The sequence below is a fragment of the Brachycentrus maculatus genome, unplaced genomic scaffold (assembly GCF_059751285.1).
Source record: "Brachycentrus maculatus isolate JH-2025_06_01 unplaced genomic scaffold, ASM5975128v1 h1tg000122l, whole genome shotgun sequence".
In the NCBI taxonomy this organism is placed as follows: domain Eukaryota; kingdom Metazoa; phylum Arthropoda; class Insecta; order Trichoptera; family Brachycentridae; genus Brachycentrus; species Brachycentrus maculatus.
In genome coordinates, this window is record NW_028280875.1 from 614,970 (window position 1) to 634,312 (window position 19,343).

The following is a 19,343-nucleotide window of genomic DNA, read 5'->3' on the forward strand; positions in this document are numbered from 1 at the left end:
ATATACTGACTAGTTAAAAATGACTAACTGCATTGGTGTTTATTTTCTTGCCAAGCAAAAGTGACTTAAATGGCCCTCCTGAACATTTTACGTTTTGGTAGTTGGTCACTTTCTCCTGTACGACTATGATATGATCAGTATTTTATGTATAAATTTTAAATCAAACACAGATTTTTTGAGTCTACTAAGTTATATTTTATTAACAAAAACACATTAAAAATTAATATTGTGACAATTGTTTCGCCTTGTTAGGGCATTATCAAACTAATTAAAGCTGGCTATAACACTCAAGACGGGTGAAAAGCCATTAAAAAGAAGAAGAAGAAGAAACTAATTAAAATGGAGTTCTACAAATTAAACACCAAATCAATAAATGATCATTATTTTATGAAAATTCTTACACTCATCACAGATACCTTTTCATTTTGTACCATTGTATCATTTTGGTACTGTCGCACAACAGGCATACGTCTGCTGTTACCTAAATAGTGTCGGGTTGTGGTCCGTTAAGTCAGAGTTTCTCAGTTCGATCCCACTCTACCACAATTTGATACCTATATCTAATAATGAGCTGCTTAGGCTCACAGAAATAGTATGAAATTGAAATATTTGTGTTAATATGTAATAACAAATACAAATATTTCTCTTTAAAAAAAACAAAAAATGTTTATTTAATCTTCTTCATCTTCTTCAAACCCTTATCCGCACCCCTGTAATGCATAGGGCACTGCATCATATAAGCGCAGAATGAATTGAAATATTTGTGTAAATAATAAATAAAAAACACAAATATTTCTCTTTAAAAAAAAAAAATGTTTATTTAATCTTCTTCAAACTCTTATCCGCACCCCGATGATGCATAGGGCACTGCATCATATAAACGCAGTGTGAATTGAAATAATAATAAAAAAATATTTGTGTAAATAATAATAAAAAAAACACAAATCTTTCTCATTTAAATAATTGAAAAAAGCAATATTTAATAAGAATTATTGATTGGTGCGATGTTTGCGGCAGGCATGCGAGAGCCGTCGCGGTTCGCGGCGCCGGAGGGGCTGAACGACGACGAGTACGTGCCGCGGCACCGCTCGGTGCGCTCCTTCTTCGGGCGGGACGAGGCCTGCTACATCATGGACGCCAAGGTGCAGGGCAACCTCGGCCGCTACCTCAACCACTCCTGCTCGCCCAACGTCTTCGTGCAGAACGTCTTCGTGGACACGCACGACCCGCGCTTCCCCTGGGTGGCCTTCTTCACACTCAGCCACGTGCGCGCCGGCACGGAGCTCACCTGGAACTACAACTACGATGTGGGCAGCGTGCCCAACAAGACGCTCTACTGCGGCTGCGGCGCCACCAACTGCCGGGGGAGACTGCTCTAAACTACCACTATCACTTGTACTATGCACAAATATCCAAATACTAGTACGGATAAACCTCGTTTTACGCTGTGGAACTAACACAAATATTTTGGTTGGTTAGAAGATATTGCCAATCAATATTTTTATTTTTTGTACATGAAGTACATGTTTATATAAATAAATAAAATTAAAATATAGGAGACAATCTGAAGTTTCCGTTGAAGGTTCCGTGACAAAATTCTAACAACAATCTTGTGTCGGGTTGTGGTCCCGTGGTTAGTGTCGCGGGCTCTTAAGTCAGAGTTTCTCGGTTCGAACCCATTCTACCACAATTTGATACCTATTTATGTTGCATAGGGCACTGCATCATATAAGCGCAGTGTTACCTTGATCGTTAACACATGAAGGAAGGGTGATCAGCCCTCCGCTTCAGGTACCAGTCCAGGGTAATATTGAATTAATATTAGAGTGAAAAAATCCCTTGTTTTATTTGAACCCTCCTGGGAGTCGAACCCGGGACCTCCAGTAAGGTAGCCCAGCGTGCTGACCATTAATTACACTACGGAGGAGGACGTCCAAGGATATCCAAGTACTATTGCAGATAAACCTTGTTTTGTGGATACAAATATAATAGACGATATTAGGTTGAGTTCCGTGATAAACGTCTAACAACGATCTAACATGTTTATGTAATACGTTGCCTTTTTTACGAGTGATTTTAGCTCTATCAATATGTTTCAACAGAGATGCAGTATCTTTTATACAAATAGGATGGTGAATGTTATAAACTAATCGCCTAAAACGGCCAATGACAGATCAAAGGCACTGTTTATGCCCAGACTTCCACATAACCATTCCATTATACTAGATATAAATCCCTTTGTGTAAAAGATAATTCGTCTTTGTTGAGACACCAAGGAATCTTAGTAAATTTTTGTACATATATGTATTCTGATTAGCAATATTTTATATAAGGATCTTTTATGTTGTGATGTATTTAAAAAAATTGTAATTATAAACTGTATTTTATTTTTGTGTTGTTTTTATTGTTATTTGAAATAGACAATTTGAGATAATAATGCCAATAAAAATACTGATAAAGAATTTTATTTTTATTTTTGCAAGTAGAAACTTCATGTTCCTTTCCGATAATGGTGTATCACTCAGGAGAGGACTCCCTCCATCCCCCACATTACACATCATATTTCAGTAATTCCTGCATAACTTCCAGACAGAAATGGTTTACCTCTCCATGTGACAAATCGCTCACTCCTTTCAACAACGTCAAATATCAAAAATCGGCAATTTTCAGTAGTGCATGTTTTCGGAATGCTTAGAATATGTACTATATCTCAGCAAAAGCAGCATATTTTTCGCGGAATATTTACCCGCTACAGGGCAGAAAGTGTTGTTTGTTTAATTAGTTTTTTTAAATAAACTAAATATTTTTCAAATGGAGAAAAAACCTTCAGGTTTTACCCAAAAAGATCTGTTGCACGGTAGAAAGTTCAATATGTGGCTTGATATTTATTTTTGATACATTTTATTATATTCTTAAACTTTAAAAACGATCTCCTGAAAAATCAAGTTTTTTGATATATGACGTTGTTGAAAGAAGTAAGCGAAATGTCTTCTTTTAACCCTTATCTGCACCAAATAGTGCATTGGGTACTGCATCATATTGACGCAGTGTTATCTCGAACGTTACTTACGTGAAGGTAAGGTGATCATTCCTGCGCCTCAGGGACCAGGGATTGTATAAAAGTAGAAAGATAATTTTTTTTAAAAACACCAAAAATTGTACATAATAATTTGTTTTTATAAAAAACTACTACAAAGTACATAATGAATAAAAATTATATTTTCTTTATAACTTGTCAAGAGTTAGATGTATTTTACAATTTTTTTTCTTTTCTTCATAAAGAGTTCTGTAACATGAAGTGCTATTATGGATCGCCCTACGCTTTTGAGATATGCGTTCTCCATTGGGATCACATTCGTTCAGTACGTAGATAAAACTTTTCACTGTACGGACCTAGTTCATATGCATTTCATAGTGTGAAAGGAAATCAACTGCACGTTAAAAAAAAATACATTTTTGCATTATTCCCCAAAAATAGTTTTTATTTTTTAAGTGGGAAATAGCAAATTGTGCGAAAAATGAGGTCCGCCTGTATATGATGAAATAAATAAATCAGCTTGATGTTTCTATAGTTGCCGATATATTATGCCCTATTCCATACTGAAACACATGGGCTAGAAAATAGAAAAACTGCTAATATAATCCTATTTAGCCTTGCTGCACACCTTGAAACCGGTTTAATCCCCCCAAAAACTATACACTAACACATTTGTATTTTTCCAAATGGTAAACAAATTTAGAGTATTTTCCATATCGTAGTCGTACAGGAGAAAGTGACCAACTAACAAAATGTAAAAAGTTCAGGAGGGCCATTTAAGTTACTTTTGCTTGGCAAGAAAATAAACATCAATGCAGTTAGTCATTTTTAACGAGACAATATACATATAATACTTCCAAGTTTAAAATCCTTTGGGATTTTTTTCAGGGCAATATAAAGCTAGTAAGATATCAAATAGTCAATGATCACGTTTTATTAAAAAATGCACTTGGTCACTTTCTCCTGTATGACTACGATATATTGAAATATCATGTCACAATTCCGTACAATGTTATTGTTGTCTTTTAACAGCAGTAAAGATCAATCACAAATAGAGTGCATGGGATACCAAATAGTATTTCTTTTGAAGTTCAGTTTTTTCTTTTTTCTTAACAATGGTGTTAACTTTGACTGCCAGAAGACAAGGCGGCCAGTTCTGTTCAGATTTTTGGATATAGGAGTGAAATATAAGGAACGATAAAATGTAAAGGAGTGTAAAAAGGTAAAAAACATCACTAATATATGGGAAAGAAAATGTTCGAAGAGAAGTGCAATAAGCAGATGGCTAGGGCATTTGGGGTTACATACACTACTTGAACTGCACATCTGTAATGTGATTTTTTATAAAGAACTCTGAATGAGTTTTTCTACCTAATTTTCTACCTAATATCTACTCCCTCGAGATAGTTTTTCTACCTAATATCTTGCCTCGAATTTTTGAATTACCTAACGTCTAAATGACTCTGAAATCTAGCTATGGCTTATGCAACACCGTGGCACCACTATGGCTTCAACTTTATTAGTTTTATACTCTTTTTTAATTTATGTTTTACTTTGTAAAAACAACTTTTTCTTAAAATCTATTGTGACATATCGCTCACTCCTTTCAAGAACGTCATAAATAAAAAAAACTTGATTTTTCAGGAGAACGTTCTTAAAGTTTAAAAATATAATACAATTTATTAAAAATAAATATCAAGCCACTTATTGAACTTTTTACTGTGCAACAGATCTTTTTAGGTTACACCTGATGTTTAATCTCCTAACGAAAGGCCCATACGGAAAGAGTCATTATTAGGTCGATCTTTGCCAACATTTAGTTAATCTGTAATCTTTACAATTGTATTCTGCCCTTAACTACATCTTCATTTAATAAATTCGTAGGATGACTGATAAAATTGAACACGGTATGGGCACATCGGACGCAGAGAACCTGATCATATTGTGAACCAGGCAATCGCTACTCTATTTGAAAAATAACTAGTTTATTTAAAAAAATAATTAAACAATACCTTTTCTTCAAAATGAAAAAACAACACTTTCTGCCCTGTAGCGAGTAAATATTAAGTTAAAAACATGCCTCTTTTGCTGGGATATGGGATATAGTACATTTTCTGGGCATTCCGAAAACATGCACAACTAAAAATTGACTTTTTTTTATTTATGACGTTCTTGAAAGGAGTGAACGATATGTTTTGATGCATCTGTATCATTTTCAAACACCGTATTTAAGAAATAGTGGTATTTACCAAATAAAACTTATATTAAAAATGGATAGATTTTATTAAAAAGTGACTACCGAATTAATTAATGAAAATTATAGCCTATACCTACTCATAAGTGGATTTACTCTTGTTGTTTAAAGTTACTATAATTTCATGTAATTCATGAGTGAAAATTGCAGGCACAATTCTCCTACCTACCGTGTACTAATATCTAGCCTCAAGCAAAAATATTATTTAAAAATAGTATCTCTCAAAACAAAAGAACTATATTTTTATGTCAATAACTATTTTTAAATGTAAAGGTCTTTTTTATACGGGAAAATAATTTGGCTTACACATGGAGGAATACCTTCACTTCAAAATTTTAGTATTTAAAGGTTTCATAAATTTCATAATTTTTGAAATAGCTTCTAAGATCGTCACTAAATTTATGAAAATGAACACATCGAGGTGAAAGAAGACTATTTAAAAAATAAAAATAAAAAACATTTAAAAACTATTCACTTTTCTCAGACGATATTGGTCGGTAAGTGATATTTTTTGGTGGAATAGTTTGTTATGATTTTTGTGATGTAAACATAATTTACAACAATAACAAAATGTGTGTTTAATACATCAATTATTTATCTTTTCAGTTTTGACAATTATAAAATGGCAAACGAGATGAAATCCGTCACCCACATCGACTATAAATGGCCACACTCGTTACGCGTGGTAGGCAGGTAATTAATTTGCAATTTGTTTTTGTAAATATTTTCTTTTATATATTTCTTCTTCTAATCCTTATTGAGTCAGGAATTATACATTATCACACTGCTATTAAAAATTGGTTCAAGATGTATTTTTTATTTTATTTTGGACGTTACATTTTGACAGTTATCACACATGACCTTACATTTTGGCAGGGGTGGGGTGCCAACTTTTTAACAAGGGGCTCGCGGTGGAGGGGTAAGGGCGGGAGGGGATGGGGAGAGGTGTATCATTTTGTTGTAATTTTTTTCCAGGGCATGCGAACCTCCGGTACCCGAACATTTCATAGAAGCTCTGAAGGAGAAGGGGTACCCAGTGTGCGGTTGCGGTAGGCACCCTCACGAACCGCAGCTGAAGAGGTACATCAACCTGTCCGAGAGACATAAGGAGCTATGCCAGGAATATGGAGTCGTCATACGAGAGGTAAGTTGACTGATATGATATGTAGATATGCAGGGGTGTGCACTCTATATAGGCAGGAAAAGAGTGCCATTTACAACTTATAAACATATAAAAGCCAAATAACATATAATGTTATAGAATATATTATATTATCGCTCACTCCTTTCAAGAACGTCATAAATAAAAAAAAAGATTTTTCAGGAGAACGTTTTCAAAGTTTAAAAATATAACACATTAAATATCAAGCCACTTATTGAATTTTTTACTGTGCAACAGATGTTTTTAAGTAAAACCTGAAGGTTTTTTTCTCCATTTGAAAAATATTTAGTATGTTTAAAAAAAAATTAAACAATACCTTTTCTTCAAAATGCAAAAACAACACTTTCTGCCCTGTAACGGGTAAATATTAAGTTAAAATATGCCTCTTTTGCTGGGATATAGTACATTTTCTGGGCATTACGAAAACATGCACAACTGAAAATTGACGATTTTTGATTTATGACGTTCTTGAAAGGAGTGAGCTATATATAAAATAACATAAAAAAACGCAACCAGTACCTACTCTACCTTACTAAGCAGTACCAGCTTATATTTTGAATATTTAAAGCATAAACTTTGTGGATCATTGTAATATATTATTTGGAGAAATAAAAAGTCTTTGTTTTTTGATCCACTCACTTTTTTAATTGAAAACCAACCAAGTTCCGGCAACAACCTTTTGCCCTCTTTAGGGTTTGTTTCGCAACTTATAGTTATGTAACTTAGTGTATTTTGCCAGTTTATAGAACGTTGAAAACTTTATAATACTGCATCATTAGTCAAAATTGCATATTTTCGAGTTAACGTTTTTTGCCACGATATATTCATAAAAAAAATCGGGCGTGAAATGACGTGCGGCTTTTAGCGTTGCCGAACGCTGAATGAGATATGTTATCGCGAGTCTGGCCCTTAGGTTTCAATGATTTTTGTTAATTTAATAGCTTTTTCATTGACTTCGCACGATATCAAAGTTTTGTTTTGTGTACACGCCGCTGAAACTCGAAAGAAATTAAAATAGGCACATTGTTGGGACTGTCTTACAAAAGTGATTTATTTTCAATCTAGCAAAAAATCATTTCCATATTATGACACGCGTTACACCGTTAGTATTCGCAACTCTTAGGGCGTTTTTGCACTACACGGAATTACACGGAATTTTACCGTCCGGCACGTCAGTTGGCGTTTTAAAACGATGATTGGCTTGGATTAGCTTGTGCTTTTGTCTATCTTTCTTCGGATCGGTGCTCTTGATCGGTGCGTGAACACGTTGCGCATAAATTCGATCACGCTAAACTGTCGAAGTCGTTTTCATTTTTCAAAATCGGACTGCCGGACGGTGAAATCCCGTGTAGTGGACAAACGCCCTAAGGGCGTTTGTACACTACACGGAATTACACGGAATTTTACCGTCCGGCAGTCCGGTTTTGAAAAATGAAAGCGATTACGACAGTTTAGCGTGATCGAATTCACGCACCGATCCGAAGAAAGATGGACAAAAGCACATGCCAATCATCGTTTTATCACGCTAACTGAAGTGCCGGAAGGTAAAATTCAGTGCACAAGCTCCCTTAGTATATGTAGGTATCGCGTGTGTTTGGTATTCTCAAAGTAAAATGATATTTTTTCATAAAATATTGGTGAATAATCGAATATAATAATTGAATGAAATAAATCATTACGATTAGTTTAGTTATATCTTATGTCCCATGTCGCGGTGACTCGGTTCAATAATACTCGTGGTGTGTATAAGAATGTGTCTCATCTATTTGTGCGTGGATTGAGTCACAAGTACAGCGTGGGACTATTCCCGGAGGAAGACGCACCGATGCGACGCGACACCGCGCACTGGTGACCAGACTTGCGACATACTTCAGGACCCTCCACATCTGGTCGCGGGAATTACTATAATCGCTTCCAGGCTGTCTTCACAACTGAATTTAAAAGTCATTCGATAATTTATTGTACCTGCAGACAGTTGGTAGAATTCCATATTGAATTGATAAGTAATATAACCAAATTTAAACAAGGTTTATTGGATTGAATTCTACATTTATTTAACTAACTATAACTATAACTGAATAACTAACTAACCATCACGCCGCTTCGCCGCAGGGGTAGGCAGAGATAATAGAACGCCACACCACTCTGTCTTTGCAAACATTCTTCGCCTCTTAATACTTAAATAAATGTTATATGTTAAATGTTATATTATATGTTATGTTACATAAATAAATGTTATGTTTTGTTATATGTTAATACTTAAATAATAATTTATTTATGTATTTGTTAATACGTGACGCGTTTCGTCTTATTATTCGTGGTGTGTTTGATAATGTATTAATAAGGCGAAACGCGTCACGTATTAACATATACATAAATAAATGTAGAATTCAATCCAATAAACCTTGTTTAATTTTCGATATATAACCCAACAATTCATTCGATAATATTAAGTCATTCAACGTCCGATTCTAAGTATGTGATAAATATTTGTTATATTTAAAATATATATTTTTAATTATTTAAAAAAAAAAAGAAAAAAAAAAAAAAAAAAAAAAAACAAGTGTTTTTATTACACACAGAAATATTTCAATATCATACTTTACCTATACCTATTTCTAATAGTAGATCTGGGTGTGAAATTTCGCTAAATGGGGAAATTATGGAACAGATCGATAATATCGGATACTTGGGAAGTATGTTTTCTAGGGATGAAAATATTGATAAAGATATAGAAATTAGAGTGAATGCTGGGAACAGAGTGCACTCTGTGCGGTGCGCTGAAATCAGATATAGCAAATAAAAACCTTTCCCCGAAAGCTAAACTGGGAGTGCACAACGGAGTCCTGGTTCCAACCCTAATGTATGGAAGTGAACCATGTAGTTGGCAAAATAAGGATGAAAATAGACTGAGTGCAGTTGAAATGCGATCTCTCAGACGAATGTGCGGCAAAACGATGTATGATAGATGTTCGAATGATGAAATAAAGAAGTAATGCAAAGCTGAGATAAGCATTATCGATTTAATTAAGAAAGGTGTGTGTTGAGATGGTTTGGAAATGTGGAACGAATGAGTGAGGGAAGAACGGTAAAACAAATTTATGAGGCGAATGTTGTTGGAAAAAGAAGCAGAGGAAGACCGAGAAAAACTTGGCACGATCGGGTATGCCAAATACTTGAAAGCGGTCAGGTTAGGAGTCGAAATAATCGGCGGGTATGTATGAGGAGATCCGTGAACTTGGAAGAGGCGAAGAATGCTTGCAAGGACAGAGTGGTGTGGCGTTCAATTCTCTCTGCCTACCCCTGCGGGGAAGCGGTGTGATGGTTGGTTAGTTAGTTAGTTTTACTTGGTAAATACCACTATTTCTTAAGATCTTGTCCTTTTTGCATACACCCCGGGCACACAAATGCAGACACATCTTTCCTCATTTCCACGAATAAACTGCATTAGTATATCATTTTTGTTTTTTTTGCTCGAATCAAAATGTTTCGTCTGAATTCCGAGACCAAACTAGACGAAGATAACTCTTCCATTTCTACGGAATCCGTCTGACTTTCCGACACTTTCCGATTGTCACTTAGCGCTTTTAGTGTCGCATTTTCTTGTTTGAAGACTAAGCGACGATTGAGACTTTTATAAGTGGCTTTAGATTTACGAATAAATGCGTCAGTGTTATAAGAATCTTCGGGTGTAGCAATGAATGTCATTTTTTTGTTGGAAAATAAAAGTACTAATTTAGATTAAGAAGCATATTGAGATGTGAGTGTGGAAGGCATACCCTCCTCTCTTCAACTCGGCATACCCCCTACAGCGCGTGTCGGAGATAATTTGGTCCATGTAATTTAAGCGGGTCGTCCTCTGTAGTTTATGCCTTCCCACATGCTTTCTGCAATCGTAAGAAGCAGGCCTTCTTATATTATGTTTTGAATATTGAAAGCATTAACTTTGTGGATCATATTGATATATTATTTTGAATAAAAGTCATATTTTGAATAAGTCATAAATTAAACCCTGAAAAGGGCAACAGGTAGTTGCCGAAACTAGTTGGTTAATAAAAATGTGAGTGGGTAAAAAAACAAAGTCTTTTTTATTTCTTAAAATAATATATCTTATATTATAGGCTATCCATTTGGCTATCTACTTTATTTAGTAAGCATCTAGACTCCCGGAAGGTCTGCTGATGACAGTCAACAGTCCGCCTTCTCCTGAGGAGTGCAACGTGGTTTCCTCCCAGCAATAAGCAAATGCTGACAAGTTCCCGATTGACCCACACTAGAGTATCTCTCCTGTTCCCAACACAGATTCAAATAAAAACATATTTAATTAGCTAGAAGAAACAAAAATCCACTAAATGATCTATAAACCTTGTACATAATAACCAAGCTAATAAATGCAACTCCCATCTAAAAAAAAAACGCATCTTAGCGTTTGTTTTTCCATAAAGCTTCCATGGTTTATTTGAATTTTAAGTTTTTATCCACGACTTCTCCGCTTCATCTAATTGACGTTCATTGGTTTTTCCGTGTAGACTTCTTATAATTTATCATTTCCACTTCCAAAGCGAGATTCTAGCGATTGAAATTCGTTTTTATTTTAAAGCGGTAAATTATTATTATTTGGTTGTTAAGTTCCTTGTCATATTTTCCTTTGAACTGTCTGAATTGAAACCTATTTCAAAATAATACTGGTAAAAAAAAAATATACCAAAGGGGACCATGTTTTCAAAGTATAAAATAAATCATTTGGTTTTATTGCAACTTTTAGAAACAAAAGTCAAATTTCTTGGTAAAACTTCATTGAAATTTTAAATATGATTGATTTAATAACGGGTTGGTACTGAACTAAAATATGTCATTTAAAATTAATATTCACATATGGTGTATGTCACCCACTTTTCTAGCATTTTTCAACCAGAGATGCAGCGATGTCTGCTATGATTTTTTTTTATCGAAAATGTTGTATTGAAAATGTTGAAGTGTTGTATTGTACACGACTTGCCGAATTTGGTTAATATGGTCGTCAATCATGGGCATTTTGTCCGCCTCCGTAGTGTAATGGTCAGCACGCTCGGCTACCGTTCTGAAGGTCCCGGGCTCGATTCCCAGAGGGGGGTCTAATAAATATAAGTGATTTTTGCACTTTAATATTTATTCAATATTACCCTGGACTGGTACCTGAAGTGGAGGGCTGATCACCTTTCCTTCGTGTGTTAACGATCAAGATAACACTGCGTTTATATGATGCAGTGCCCTATGCACCATTGCGGTGCGGATAAGGGTTCGAATAATCGAACGAAATCATGGGCATAATCGTGCATTTTACAGTTATATGATAAAATAACAACTACTTATGTAATTTTTTCCGAATGAATTTTATTTGACCAGCAACCGGGTTTCATCGTAACCGACATCGTCAGTCTGCATTTTATTATATAAAATGCAGTGTCAGTACAAAACTTAAATTTTACAGTTATCTTTTAAACCGGCTGATGACGGGTCGTAAGCTCTGTAAATATCCAGACTTCTTAATACGCTTCTTCATCTATGTTGGCAAATCAAAATTGATTTTAAAAGAATACTTCTAAGCGCGGTACAGCTTAGAATTTGTGACAAAAGATGTGGACACACTCAAAATGTTGTGATTGACGACATATGTGATGAAAATATCGTGGAAGCGTGACATTAATAGTAAGGTAGAGGAAAGTCAATTGAGATGGTATGGGCACATAGGGCGCAGAGAACCTGATCATATATAAACCAGGCAATCGCCATGGATCTTCCTCGAAAGTCATCGAGAGGAAGACAAAAGAATTCATGGATGCTACAGATAGATAACTTGATATAAAGGCATGGCCTAGGTGACGTTGGCCATGATAGAAGGACCTACAACCTGAGGACGAGGAAAGCTGGCCCCAACAGTCTACAGAGACGATCAGTTGGGATGTAGCCAGGAAGAAAAATAAGGAGGATGTTTAATAATGGGCAGAATGGTGAACTATACACAATTGTATTAAGTGAGCGCTTAAACCAGCCAAATGCCAGGTGCTAAGCTCTGAGATTGCTCAGAATCTCATTTCATATAAAAAGGAACGATATTTATTTCATATCAAGTTGAGACACCTTTAAAATGTAATATTTTGAATGACGTATGTGAAGGAGCTCAGGGACATACTGCTTCAAGGAAAAGGACAATTTTGGTAAGAAAACTAGAATAGTGACCTCGGGGTTGCACGCCCGTACTCGACTAGCCTGTGTTATGTTTATACACAGCTAATCTGTACGACTACCTCGTGTAAAATATGACCCGTGTATCGCAAATATGTAAACATTTATTTATTTTGGTACCGAACGCTCGCGCTACAAGGAAAATGAGAATGTCATGAACAAGAGTGTCAAGAATATGACAAACGATATTTTTTAAATCAGCTTGTGCGTTCATATTTTACAGCACTTTCCTCCTACTGCACTTAAAATAAGTCTGTCACGAGCTATCCTGTCTTCTATCAGCTGTTCTAATATTACATTTGAGATCTCAACATAGATGAAGAAGAATATGGAAGTCTGGGTATTTACAGGGCTTATGACCCTTGTTATAGGCTGGTTAACTGATCACTTTACACACGTGCAACATTCATAAATTCTGCCCTTGATTGACTACCACACATTTAAAATTTTCGGAGCTCCTAGATAATTTATTAAATATTCAATTTCCATTTCACTTTATTCGATTATTTTTAATATATACATTACAAACTAAACTTTAAAGCGTATACATTAAAACATATATTAGAAAGTAAGCAAGAACACTCTTGTAAACGATGTAGAAGAATCCCGTTTCGGAATACCCTCTCAGATACATTGAACAGATAAATATCCGGCGTGATATTGTTCAGCATAACGGTAGCTCTTCCTACAGGCATAACCATCGGCAGGTTGGTCCTGTGTATAGGAATGTGAAACAATCTATAATATGCCGACGCTGTCTTAGATAACTATCGGGAGCAAACAGACCGATTCTCCGGATAATTTCAGGATTATCGATCATACCGCGCAAAAATCTAAAAAAAAATCTCATGACACAGTACATATGAGTTCACAACAGCCATCTTTGACCAATCTTTCACCAATCTTTCACCAATGAGGAGAGCTTTTATTAAGCAGAGACTATTTCCATTTGTATGCGAGGTACGAATCCTGGATTATATTCACATACTTGATTATATAACCGCCTGAAAACATGATTTTTTTTAAAATTTAAGTTTTACTTGGTAAATACCACTATTTCTTAAAATCTACTGTGACACCTGTTTCGATGCATTCCGCATCATTTTTAGAAAAAGTAGTATTTACTAGCTCAAACTTAAATTAAAAATGGATAGATTTTACCACAAAGTGACTGCCGAATCAATTAATGAAATTAATTTTTTTTATTGAGCTTATTATTTGACCAGTATATTTATTTACAATAATTTGCGTGTGTCCTAATACTATTACTTATTGATTCGGCATTAACTTTGTGGAATGACATTTTGATAATTTTTTAAACATTAAACATTTGAATATACCACTTTAATTAGTTTTTTTATATATGTGACTAGTTTCGAAAACTTACAGATATACCAGAAGATGAAAACATCTGTAAGTTTTCGAAACTAGTCGTTTATATAAATAAAACTCATTAAAGTGGTATATTCAAGTGTTTAATTTAAAAAAATGTCCTAATACTTATTCATTAATTCTGGATTATCTCCTCTTAGTAGTTTTTTTACTTGAATATTAAATTATTTATATAGCCAATTCGCTTCGAATGTAGATACCCCCTCTGTGATTAGCTCGTTAGGTTACCGTTGACAGTTCATTGTGGAAATAAATAAATTTTGACACGAGAAAGTTGGCGGGAATCACGTTGCTTCTCGTAGCGTGGACATTTTTAAAACAGCTTTTCTCGGAAGCAGCCGAGAAGACTTGTATGCTTTTCGAGATGGTAATCTTTTAGTTTCCAACAAGCCTTTTCCCCGAGTTTGTCGATAAGATAATCTGATTTCAAGAAGCGCCAGCTTTTTATAAATCTAGCGGTCTCAAGTCGCAATAAGAAAAGTAATTATTTCATTTAACCCGCGTCTTGAGCTTAATTCCCGAAAATCATTTATTTTTATTTAGGATCAACAACTGGCCATTGTAGAGACGATGGACCAGAATACTAGCACAACACCTGGTGTTATTAATAGGAAATTACCAGAATTTGACTAGTCAGTATTTAATTCTGCACTCCGCGCAGTGAATTAACCTGTCCGTAAGTGCGAACAAAACTGTATCTGGGGAGTGAGTTTTTTTGCTTTTTTTTTACTTTTTGTTACTTTATATCATACTCTATAAGTAACATATTTCCGTGTGTAAAAATCGCATCAGTAAACACGATTTAAATCAAAATTATCCATGCTTTATTTCATGGATTTTCTTTGACAGCGTCATTACGATGACGTCACATAAACTTTGTTTTAACCCTTTCAAGACAACTGGTTACTACTGCTAACCAGAAATTTAAAACAAATTGTCTAAGGGCCTACAGGTTTCTAGTTAAAACCATAGTGCAATATGTGTTGCCCGTGTAATAGAAATAGTGCTTGTATAGATTTCATGTTGGATCATTGTCTTGGAGCTTATTTCAGACTATTTATTGTGGCGATGTGCACACGTCGGGATATTTATGGGTTATCTGTATCTTAGTTTATCAATTTTGTGAGGTTATTGAGGTTATGATATGAAATAGAATATAATCTATGTTCCCACTGATAAAAAAAATCCTTCATCCAAAATCAATCTCAATATCAAAAATTCTTCATCCTCCAGCGTCCCAAGGATACAACTCTAAATTTTATACTTAGCTTCACATACGGCGTTTGAAAATGATGTGGAACGCATCAAAACACGTGTCGCAAATAGATTTCAAGAAATAGTGATATTTACCAAGTAAAACTTATTTTATTTAATGTTTTTGCATTCACTTTGTGGTAACACATGATTTTTAAAACTTCATGAAATTTAAAACAAAACACTTGGTTCTACCACTTGAGTTATATTTATTTTATTTTAACGACTTTTTTCGGAGGTTATGCTTCTATCTTCATGTTTAGACATGAAGATGGAAGTATAGGTTCCGAAACAAGTCGTTAAAGTTAAATAAATATAATTCATGTAGTAAAAAACAAGTGTTTTCTTTTAAATTTCATCAAGTGAAACTAAAAAAACTAAACCCAAGAAAGAACACCTTCCATTCCTCGCCATAACACATCGTTCTACAGTAATTCCTTCTCTGTCCAGGCGGCCTGACTATATAATGAATTACCTCTCCTTGTAAACAAATGCACCTTCTCTAATAACTTTTAAGAAACGTCTGAGACATTACTATCTATCATTACAATCCTAACTGTCCATCAAACCTCCTCCCTCTACCTCCTTCCCTTAAACTCTCTTTTTCCTTTGTCTTCCTTATTATCATCAATTTTTAATTTGTTTTTTTTTTTTTAATGATCAAGTACTATCTACCCTCTGATTGCAAACAGCTATATATGGTATCAAACTTTTTGACTAATATCACTGCTCTGATTTTGGTCGGTTGTGAGAAATTGTTTTTAGCAATAAGCCCACCAATGTGCTTATTTCTTTTCTGTACTTGAAGTTTAATTAAATTAAACTTAAATAAAATTTGGATAGATATTATGGTATTACCACAAAGTGAGTGCCAAATCAATTAATGAAACTAAAAATGGAAGCGAAAATATAATAACTAGAAATAGGAACATGTCTTTCGAGAACTGAATTACCATCTCTTATTATGTCAGATCAAAATATATGTAATTAATTACAAATTTTGTCCGCCTCTGTAGTGTAATGGTCAGCACGCTCGGCTACCGTTCTGGAGGTCCCGGGTTCGATTCCCAGGGGGGTCAAATAAATATAAGTGATTTTTTCACTGTAAAATTTATTCAATATTACCCTGGACTGGTACCTGAAGCGGAGGGCTGATCACCTTTCCTTCGTGTGTAAACGATCAAGATAACACTGTGTTCATATGAAGCAGTGCCCTATGCACCATTGGGGTGCGGATAAGGGTTTTATTATTTATTATTAATTACATGTTGTGTTAATATTTGCGACGCGAGTTCGGTATTTTAATTGGAATTTAATGTCACTGATTTACTTTCTGCGTATCGTATTTTTGGTATTAAACGGAAATATATTTGCGTTCGCTGAAAACTGAAATTTCGCAAATGTCAACGTCCTCAAAGTTAAACCACCGCGCCGTTTCAAAGGAATTCTTCTCGACGGCTGTTGTGGACGGTTCCGAGATCCTTCCCGAAGGGAGATTAGTCATTTGTCATATTTCCATAGCCACAAAGCACCCTTGACATATTTTCCTTGTATTGAGACATTATTTCCTGTGTGTGGACACTTTTTCTATGTCAGGGTATTTATTTCAGTCGCGCAAAAACGGATAAAATAAGATGTGGAATTCCGTTATTTTTTAGAAAGGGATTTAGTGTTTAGTATACAGGTTTTACGCACAAGAATGCAGTCGAAAAGCTATATATATATATATATATATATATATATATATATATATATATATATATATATATATATATATATATATATGTAATAAAATAACTAGGTACCTACCTATACATTTTATTAAGTACCTACAAATAGTACCTACATAAAACAGTTCTACCACTAGATGTCGCATGCGTCGCTCAGAAGAAAACAAAAGACTTCCGATAATATTTTTAACTGTCAGATAGATAGATAGATAGATAGATATAAAAATGATTATAAAGATAAATTAAGAATAAACTTTAATTACAAAGCAACACATTGTTTATTTTATTATTATACACCCACTTTACATATTATTTACACTAAATTTTCAAAAGGAAAATATTACCACGTTATGAAACGACAATTTTGTTAATTGGAAATGGATTATGAAACATTAGATGTATTAAAACAATTGCTACAATATGTTCGGAGTGAGAGAGAAAAATTAGAAGATGATCAAAGAAAACGATTAGAAGATAATCAAAGAAGACGTGGAAATCTAAGAACTAGTGATAAAATTAAAGATAAAAGTCCATGTAAGATTTGTGAAAATTTAAATAAAGGAACTCGATATCACTCTGAAGCAACGTGCTGGTTTAAAACAAAGGAGGATGATAAGATTAATAATAAAAATGAAGATTTACAAATTACACAGAAAAAGTGCTTGAAGAATGAAAATAAAAATAATGTGGAAAAAATTTCTACAAAATATAAAATAAAATATACTCCAGAAAAGAAGAATTTCGAAGCAGATTGTATGAGCAGGAATCCAGTATTAGAATCGAAGGAAAATGCAAATGAACAATTAAAAGTTGTAAATTTGGTTAAATTAGAAGATATTTTAAAAGATCAGAATAAAAATGAAGACATACAAATAACACAGAAACAGTGCTTGAAAAATGAAAATAAAAATAAAGTAGAAAAAACTTCTACGAAAGATAAAACAAAATATTCTCCAGGAAAGAAGAATTTAGAAGTAGATTGTCTAAGCAGGAATCCAGTAGTAAACTCGAATAAAAATGCAGATGAACAATTAAAAGTTGTAAATTTGGTTAAATTAGAATATACTTTAAGAGATCAGAATAAAAATGAAGGAATTCAAAAGAAAAAAACAAATGGATTGAAAAAAAACTGTGTCTACTTTAAAAGGGTCAAGAAGAAAAAAAAAGAAAAAAAAATTACAAAAAAAAGAAAGAAAAAAAAGAAGAAAGAAAGAAAAAAACAAGAAAGAAAAAAAGAAGGAAAAAAGAAAAAAAAAAAAAACTTTATCATATCACTAAACTTATACCAGTCCCTTCACTACAAGAAGATGATCCGGAGGACGAGTGAAAATTTTACTATGAATTTTCATCCCCAAGGGGGGAGATGTAATAAAATAACTAGGTACCTACCTATACATTTTATTAAGTACCTACAAATAGTACCTACATAAAACAGTTCTACCACTAGATGTCGCATGCGTCGCTCAGAAGAAAACAAAAGACTTCCGATAATATTTTTAACTGTCAGATAGATAGATAGATAGATAGATATAAAAATGATTATAAAGATAAATTAAGAATAAACTTTAATTACAAAGCAACACATTGTTTATTTTATTATTATACACCCACTTTACATATTATTTACACTAAATTTTCAAAAGGAAAATATTACCACGTTATATATATATATATATATATATATATAGCTATATATATACATATATATTTATATATATATATATATATATATATATATATATATATATATATATATATATATATATATATATATATATATATATTATATATTTATATATATATTTAATGTTTTTTTTTTGTTTTTCATAGTATGTTGAGTCTAATATACAGTCTAGGTTTCTGCACACGTGGTTTACGAAGATATATTGTAACTTAGTATATATATACAAAATATACAAAATTAGTATAATATCATAAGTACAAACAACCACTTATATTACTAGGTTGGTTTTAGTTGGTTAGAAGGTATTGCTTTACCGGCACAAGCCCGTCAGTGTACATTCATTCTGTATAGGGCATCAAACAAAAATTCAGGTTTTCAGGTTTTCAGATATCCTTTTCAGTTTTTGGAGAAATTATATCGCATATATTATATTGTATGTTTGATACAATTACTTCGAAATTGGAACTTTTTGATGTAAGAACAATTTGAATACAGTCTTCGGCATTTATTCGAGTTCTGAATTGTTTAAGTTTGTAAAAAACACCAAACTAATAAGATGAAATAGCAAACAAAAAAAAATCCTCATTACCCTAAAATAATTCATT

General features: G+C 33.6%; 2 protein-coding genes across 2 annotated transcripts in view; both read left to right on the forward strand.

Annotated features, from left to right (window-relative positions):
* The window catches only part of egg (SET domain bifurcated histone lysine methyltransferase eggless), a 40,391-nt gene extending 37,929 nt beyond the window's left edge, over positions 1–2,462 (forward strand). Inside the window, exon 31 of the mRNA XM_088259986.1 lies at positions 1,018–2,462. Within this exon, the coding sequence (XP_088116112.1) occupies positions 1,018–1,379 (362 nt within the window). The 3' untranslated portion in view covers positions 1,380–2,462. The remainder of the gene's footprint in view (positions 1–1,017) is intronic.
* Positions 2,463–5,559: 3,097 nt separating this feature from the next.
* The window catches only part of LOC148309483 (uncharacterized), a 42,436-nt gene continuing 28,652 nt past the window's right edge, over positions 5,560–19,343 (forward strand). Inside the window, exons 1-3 of the mRNA XM_088260030.1 lie at positions 5,560–5,788; positions 5,898–5,984; positions 6,267–6,435. Of these exons, the coding sequence (XP_088116156.1) occupies positions 5,914–5,984; positions 6,267–6,435 (240 nt within the window). The 5' untranslated portion in view covers positions 5,560–5,788; positions 5,898–5,913. The remainder of the gene's footprint in view (positions 5,789–5,897; positions 5,985–6,266; positions 6,436–19,343) is intronic.